This window comes from Typopeltis vanoorti, chromosome 4 (genome assembly GCF_054136105.1).
Source record: "Typopeltis vanoorti isolate ZY-2024b chromosome 4, IOZ_Tvanoo_1.0, whole genome shotgun sequence".
NCBI classification, from domain to species: domain Eukaryota; kingdom Metazoa; phylum Arthropoda; class Arachnida; order Uropygi; family Thelyphonidae; genus Typopeltis; species Typopeltis vanoorti.
The window spans coordinates 84,156,586-84,165,326 of record NC_143552.1 but is presented as its reverse complement, the minus strand read 5'-3'; the positions used below and the strand labels follow the sequence as shown (position 1 = coordinate 84,165,326).

Sequence of the window (8,741 nt, the reverse complement as noted above, 5' to 3'; positions counted from 1 at the left end):
TGATTTGATTTATTTTTATGTAGCAAATTAGGTATTTATGTTAATATATACATCTGTCTGTTTTCTTCAGTATTAGTAAAACAATACAATAGCCAAACGCAATTGACAGACATAATGCACGATAAAAATCCAAGTGAATTAATCAAAAATGAAAGAAAAGATTGGAGAGTAATATTCATTTTCGTTTTTTATTCACGTTTATTTAGAAGTGAATTTAACAATAAAATATGATCTGTTATAATTATAAGTGGGTGAAAAGTACGCCGTCTATTTTCTGAATTTAGAGAAGTTCGAATAGTGAGTCATTAACTCTCAAAGTATTGTTCGATTTAATTATGTATCACAAATAATTGTAAAGATTGACTTAAAACTCTCATCTAAGGATAAGTATACCTATGAAAAATACAACCTAGTTACACTTCAATTAAATTAATAATTTACTATTATTATTTTCATACGAAATGAATACAATAATCTGATAACAATGAGAAAGTTAGTATTGTTCGAAGATGTCAATCCAAATTAGATGATATGACATTGTTATTGATAAACAATTAAACGTCGTGTTATGTAATGTAAAACTTCATTTACCAACAGATGATTTTTTTAAAAAACTCTTCAACATAAAATGTACTTGTAAAATATGATTTCTGTAGAAGATATGGAAATAACTGAAGGAGAAGAATCACTGGAGGAACCTTTAAGACTAAAAGCCTCTCGCACTCTAAAAGAATTACGTAAAAAAAGAATATTTTGTGATGGTGTGCTTAGAACTAACGATGGGAAAGCATTTAGAATTCACAAATGCATAATGGCCACTTGCAGTCCTTATTTCTATGCATTATTTACTAGATGGGACCGCTACGATGTCACAATTCCTGGAATTTCGGGAAAAGCCCTTCATTGGATAATCAAGTATGCTTACACCCATTGCGATTTAGTGTCGTGGAAGACCGTGACGGAATTATTGCCTGCAGCTGATCAGTTCAACATCATGGAGTTGCTGGAATCCTGTTGTCAGTTTCTGCAGGACAATCTAACGCTTTATAATTGCATAAGTATATGGAGGTTCAGCTATGTATACAATTGCATTCCACTGAATACGTTTACTTATATGTAAGTAGCTCACTCAATCTATCTGTGTATATTTGTATGCATGTGTGCATGTGACTTGTTCAGTTTCTATTTCTCATGTTCTTTCTTTCTTTCTCTTTCTCCTTCGTTCTTTCCTTTCGTATTCTCTCTCTCTCTATACGGGTAGTAAATGCATTTTTTTTATTTCTTTTTTTTTTTTCGTACAGGTATATCTTAAGAAATTTTTCAGACATTGCAGAAACTAATGTAGAATTCCTGGATATGTCCATCGAAGAACTTATCGTATTTTTGAGCTCCAACTATCTTAACATCAAAGATGAATTACGTGTTTGGCAAGCAGCTCTGAAATGGTTGAATCATGCTCTTGATAGTCGAGTAGATTTCATCAAATCACTGATCAGCTGTGTAAGACTTGGCTTGCTGGGGATCACCAACGACATACTTAATAATCAGTTTGTGAGGAATTCAGACAGCTGTGAATACACGATTCGCAACAGCTCGCTACTGGATAGCCTGATCGATGAAGTAATCCAGCCTCGGATACCTCATGACCTTATCTTTATTTTCGGAGGGTGGACAGAATTCGTATACCGCACGGATATTATCGAAGTGTATGACTCCAAAGCCGATCGATGGCTCAAGGTACGTTTTTGTCATACATTACAAAATACCATTTCTTATGTTTGCACATTGCGCCATCTAGCGTACTTGACTGCATATCATACGATTAATTACGTATTTAAACTCGGTGTTTTAATCAAATTTTATCGCATAATTGAAAGTATAATAATTTTAAAATATTTGAAATAAATAAACTTTTAACGCCTTTTATCTAATAAATAACTCTTGTTTTATATTTTTATATTTATTTATAATAAAAGAATTATTTTCCGTAAAGGTACCCGACGCGAATGTGCATGAAGCCCGTTGCTACCATGTTTGTATCGCTAAAGGATTTGACATCTACGTAATGGGTGGCCATGTTGATAGCGCTTACACAAGTAGCTGTCGCTGTTTCAACACCCTCACCTTCGAGTGGAGTTGGAGAGCTCCGATGAACAAAAAACGGTAAGTGGAAGTGAAATATTTAATTTACAGTTTAAATAAATAGAAATATTTTTACTGAGGAGAATATGTTGTTTAAATATGACACAGCAAACAATTTGTTGTTTGTACCTAAATTCAATTCATGGTTATTCAAATAATGTAACCAGCAGGTCGCAAGATCTCTATTAGGGCTATTAGCATAACCGGCAGCTATGGTGGACCTATTGCTTTTCAAATCGGGTTAAATTTGTTATGTCTCAAATCAGATTAGGAATATCGTTGCCACGAAATGGAAAATATTACTGGCCCTTCCCATAATGCATCGGTAGGAACAATGGTTTCAAATATTGTTCAAGGCAGTTGAATAAGCACCGAATAGATTCTTGTCTTATGTCTATTAGTTACTTGTTTTCTCTGGCCGGTTTATTTTTTAGAAAGAAGAAACTGCAGCTGTATTCAAGACCGGATAATTTAGACCGAAATAGGGGGGGTATGGTGCCTAGTGCTTAGTTCTAGGCACCATGCCCCCCCCCTAGTGCTGGTTCGAAATAGCTGGAGAGCCTCGTGTTATTACAATATTTCATGGGCGATATTAAAATATTGAAAAATTAGAAGGAAAAATGGAATTTAAAATGTTCATGTGAACAAATACAAGTATATCCATTTCAGTAGGAAGATGTAATTAGATGCGCGATGCATGGATAAGGTTTGAAAAAGGTAAGGAATGGTGAAAAGGAAATTTTATAAGCCGTTTGATTTGATTCAATGCTAACAAGTTCCTCAGTTATGCTCTTCTTTCCAAGAATAATATTCTTTTGGCAAGAACTTTACATTGTTATTTTCGTCATATTTTTATACAATATATGAATCATGTCCCATAATGATGATACTGGCAAATTATTGACAGTTCTTCATGAGATCCTGTTGCTACTTGATATTGGAGTGATGCCAAAATGGTTGTTATGGCAACCATACTTACCTTAATCGTGTAGAGCATTTATAGAAGATGTTAATTGTAACATTGAACCACAGGAATAATTATTTAGTTTATTTTAAGAGCGACATACATTTGGAAGAATGGTCAAATTCCTCCAAAAACACGAATGCGTTAATTTAGGCTCATGCGTATAAGAGCAGCTGAGAAAGAGAGAGAGAGACGATGAGAAAGAACGCACTTTTCATCCCAGGACTCCATTTTGTTTTATCTAATATCAATTATAATCTCATGGATTTAGTATTCATCATTCGTGGTATTCTTTATGATCAAATGCTTTTTTCCCCTTCAGGGCTTATTTCTGTGGTGTCCTCGTCGAAGATGCTATCTACGTTATGGGAGGTCTTGATGGGTATAGAATTTTGAATTCAGCAGAGAAATATAACTGTCATGAAAATCAGGTAAGGTCTACAATTTTTTCTGATATATGAAAATGGGCTAATATCTGGATATTATTATAAGACTGAACATTGAGCAACACAGAAAGGTGTGTGTGTGTGTGTGTGTGTGTGTGTGTGTGTGTGTGTGTGTGTGTGTGTGTGTGTGTGTGTGTGTGTGTGTGTGTGTGTGTGTGTGTGTGTGTGTGTGTGTGTGTGTGTGTGTGTGTGTGTGTGTGTGTGTGTGTGTGTGTGTGTGTGTTGTTGATTACTAAGTCTGCTTATTAAAGGTTCAACAGACGCCTGAAACAAAATCATTGTCGCCATTGTTCTTCTGTGCCTGCAGCTTCCTGAGACACAAGCAAATCACTGTCTTGAAAATACGCACTTGAAATTTAGTACACTTATTGATTCTTTCAAAGTAACAATAGAGTGAAAGCAGATGATCTGAGCAGTTTATAATAAAAAAAAATTAAAACAAAACTAAGCTCATATAACAGTGGAACCGTCACCTTCGAAAAAAAAAAAAATTTGGAACATAAAATGTTCAGTAACTCATTGTTTATTTCATTTATGTTTATCAATAAGATGACTGAAGTTTTGTTCTTTTCTTGCTTTTTCAATACTCAACTTTTTTTTCATCCGAGCCCACCAGTCTCATACAGAAATAATAAGCTTTTTCAATCGTTGGGTGTGTGTGTGGGGGGGGGGGGTACTTAACTGTTTCATCAAGTAAAACAGACACACCGAAGCGCACACGTGTAGTTGATAGATATAATGCAATTGCACCTATTTGAAAGATGTACTTAGATGTTCCTACACAATCATGATATGATTGTGTAGGAAGAAACGTGAATAAACTAATGACAGTTTATGAGAATCCTTACACGATTTTCCGACTCTTCGTTTACTTATTGGAGAAAACGTACATATCAAAAGTGACTGACTTTGATTAATGCAACCAATAACATATCATTAAAACAAAATCAGATCAGAAGATGCATTTCAGAAAATGAGACTCTCTCATTTCTACCAATTATTGAAGTAAACCATTTCCAAACAACGAACCATTTCAGTTCCGATGTATCACTAGCAGCCCCTTTAAATGTAAGTGCCTACTAAAATGATAGCTTGTTGCAATTCTGTCAATGTCTAGTGGCATTTCGATTCTTCTCCTTTCAGAAGCGACGTTTTGGTAAAATAAGTAAAAGTATTGATATATCGGTTGCAAGGGACTGGTGTATATCCTCCCCTACAATGGTTAGATGAAAATTCTAAGTTAGGACGTTGAAAAAAATGAAGAACTCAAAGAGAATATTGGAAGAAGCACATTTTGTTTTGGTAGAAATTTTTACGTACTCCATCAATAACTTACTTGGGAACTGTTACACACTGGATGAACTGATTTCTGCTTGGGTAACTTAAAAAATACACTTAGAAATCACGGTGGTGAAGTGATATTGATTCCTCGAACTTGATTTCCCCTGTGTATACATATATACGAAAGAATTGTAAAAATCTTCCCATCTTTATGGATTGAGTGAGAAAAATAACTTTTTTTTTGCTAAACTCTTGATAGCCAATGCATACATGTTTAGTTTAACATGTTCATTGCCAAACACGCGATATCGCGCGATGCGAGTTCTCACCAAATGACCGATCACTCGTTATCGCGTGGACGTCGTTAACTAAATAAAAAAATAAAAAAAGTTGGTCACCACACGAAATTCCAATTTTCAGCTTGGCAATGAAAGTGTTAAAGACTAAAAAAGCATAGTTTGCAAAATATTTTTATTTCGAATAGTCTAATAATTTAAGTTTCTTCAACAAATATATGGTTTAGTTTCATTGCAGCAAGTTATGTGAATCCGTAGCCGCCTACGGATTCACATTTGGTTTACTGAATGTTTAAGGTTAAAGGTGACATGACTCTTATCATAACTTAACATAACTTAAGGACGAAATCGAATTTTTTCGAGTTCGTTTTATCTAAATGGTAAAAGTTATGATAACCAAAGGAAACGTAAGGATGTGCATGGATCCACATACATGTATATTGGATATTTCTGGAATTGTACCCTAGCGATAGCAGCTGGGATGAGGTCAATAGTCTCGTTAAAATGTACAGGACGATATGCTCCCTTTATTTTCCTATCGAAGAGAACAGGGACACAAAATTAAAATTATTTTTTACAAATACAGATGTAAAACAATAAACTTGAACGAGTAGGAGAGTTGGTTAGTCGATCTTATATTGATCCGCCAGCTGCAAGTGTTGCTTCATATGAAATGGAGGATGAAGAGATTCGAAATGTCTATTAACAGACAAAGCGACTGAGCAAAAATCTTAACCTTGAAATATAAGGACTTTCTACTACTACTCGTAATTCAGTTTCTTCATGAGTGATCCGACTTATCGCAGATGACCCTTCTTTTCGATATATTACAGTGTGTTAACTACAAAGCATTCAGTGATCATTCTGTCCTATCTCTTGTAACTCACTACATTCACCCACATTTCTCCATGCAAAGAACCTACTTCTCACAAACACCCTTATATACGTCTATGCCATCGAGGGATAACATCTTGTTCTCTCACCACTTAGTGCCTTCTGCTATATATCGCTGCAAGTATGTGATAAGCTCGTCCAGCTCACTCTCAGCCATACCTTCTCTTTTTTCCAAAGCTATGTGAACCACATCTTCTCAATCTGTCTACATACAACTGCGTAATTATATACTTAATATTATCGCAACAGAACAATCTAGAATTTATTTTTGTCGTTTGGAATGTAAGCGGCTTATGTATTTGATTTATAAGATGGTTTCGGTTCATAATTTGTTTGATTTCATCGCTAAAAATAGTTCTCTTGAAACAGAAATTAAATTATTTACGAAATTTTAGTAATGGTCTTAAATGCCAAATATGAATAGCAGGTAATCATTTTGTAACGTGTAAACAAGACATTATCAAACCTAAGTACAATCTATATGGGTCTATCCAACGTATTTAAGTTATTATTAATTAGTCATTCGTCTCTGTTGTTGATTTAAAAAGGTAATAGTGATTGAAGACCTAGCAATTATTTTTGGCTGGTGTATTGCTCTACTGGAAATCTAAATTAACCTAATGAAATTAGCATTAAAATAATCACCAACGACTATTAATGGTCATCGGTATAATCTAGTGCTTCTTTGACAGTGGACCTTCATCAGTTCGATGCGCAAGAAGAGACTGAGTGCATCGGCTGCTACACTGAACGGACTAATCTATGTTGTGGGAGAATACTATCTCAACGACATTCCACTTAATTCAGGAGAACGTTACGACCCAACGACTAATCAGTGGACCCTCATTCTTCCCATACATCATTTTTCGTTTGCAACAGCTTGTGTGGCTCATCAAGGCTTTCTCTACATCTTTGGTGGTTTCAATAATGAATACTTTTGTTCCTGCGAAAAATACAATCCAAATAAAAATGCGTGGACCAGGATCACCGATATGAATGCCAACAGAAAAAAATTTAGAGCCCAGGTAATACTCGTATAGAAAAACTAGCCGATTAAACTATCAATTTAGAAGAAAAAAATTATTATTATTTTCTAAATTTATATTTAGAAAAAAAAAAAGAAAGCAATCAATTTATTATTATTTTTTATTAAATATTAATACATGTTTATCAAAAAAGAACCATTCGGTTTCGAAATAATATTGGATCTTTAATATCCCCTATTTCTATATAATTTCTATATAAAATACATATTTAGTTTAATAAATATTATTGAATATTTTATAAAGATTTCATTTATTAATATAATTTATTAAATATTTATAATGACCAATAAATATTTATAAAATATTAATGAAAAAATAAATATTTATTAATATTTTTCTAAATTGTTATTTTTATTTTATTTTATTTATTTATTTATTTTGTTGTTGTTGTTGTTGTTGTTTAAAATAAATTTGTGCCATGAGAGTAGGGTTACCACATTCTAAAATGCCAAAATGCTGAAATCCCATCGCCTGACCAACTCGTTCCGGACACAAACATCTAACACAAAAATAAATACATATGTTTGAAATCTTTACCTTTGTAAGATTTTCATTAATTAGATGTGATGAGTATGCTTATTAGAACACACAAAAATATGAGATTTTAAGTGTGTTCATAAGTGTTATGAAACAAGAGTAGGCCTACATGAAAAGGAATTAGACTTTATCACACTACATACATTACTTTGCAGCCCATGCATATTTTTCACTAGACCTAATTTTCTTTAGCAGTATTTTGTTTCAACACAAATAGGCGAACATATTTTTACATGTAAAATGTCTGTAAGTAAATTTAACCATAGCAAGTCCTTTCACAGATTCTGTGGTAAGTCTATTTCTTTCCTTGGTCAACTATTTTCATTATCAAAATGCGGACATGTCCGCATAAATGATGACGTATGGTAACCCTACATGAGAGGTTTCCTCAAATTAACAAAAACATTTATATATAAAATACGTATTTAATTTAAATTGTTTTTTTTTTTTTTAGTTCTGATAAATGAACCTCAGGTGGTGGCGCGTCAATTCTATGAATTTTGATATTCAGCTACGTCATTGACTTTAACTGTGTAAATATTTTATGATAATTCAATAATAAGTCAATAATTATTAACTTTATTTCCAGGTAATCGACGACCGTATATATGTGATAGGTGGTGAGAGTGAGAACGAATTCCAGTGTGTTTCGCAGTGTGAATATTATGATGAGGCCAATGGCCGGTGGATTAAATCGGCACATTTAAGCATCCCACGTTACGAGCATTCTGCATGTATAGTTCGGGGATTGCCAAACGTCTGCCAGTATATTCAACGGTTCTGAATGTGTTTTGCGTCAGGTAGAGAAGATTCACGATGCCAACAATGGCGTCGTTTATCTTATGCGTCTTGTAAAATATTCTCGTAAATCTCTGCTTTATTAATGTTGTATTCCAGAAATGAATTTAAATTTTATAAATTACCAAAAGTACTATTAATACTGTGTGATTTTGCAGATAACTATTAATTGTTAATGCAGCTACTTAATTTAAAACATTATATGAAACTGTACGTGTGTAATAAATCATATCTAAATTTTTAGTTGTTTGTATGTATGTATCATTTAGCGTGTTTTTTCCGACTAAGTAACATCAAACTTTTTACTTCATTGTACGAGTTTCTTAGAATGATTTCC

General features: G+C 33.4%; 1 protein-coding gene across 1 annotated transcript; it reads left to right on the top strand.

Moving 5' to 3' along the window:
• The first annotated feature begins 643 nt into the window (after window positions 1-643).
• LOC150107463 (kelch-like protein 10) lies at window positions 644-8,390 on the top strand. The gene is made up of 5 exons (XM_090392107.1): window positions 644-1,116; window positions 1,302-1,737; window positions 1,994-2,163; window positions 3,429-3,537; window positions 8,196-8,390. The coding sequence occupies exons 1-5, from the start codon at window positions 644-646 to the stop codon at window positions 8,388-8,390; spliced, it is 1,383 nt and encodes a 460-aa protein (XP_090248233.1).
• The last annotated feature ends 351 nt before the right edge of the window (window positions 8,391-8,741 follow it).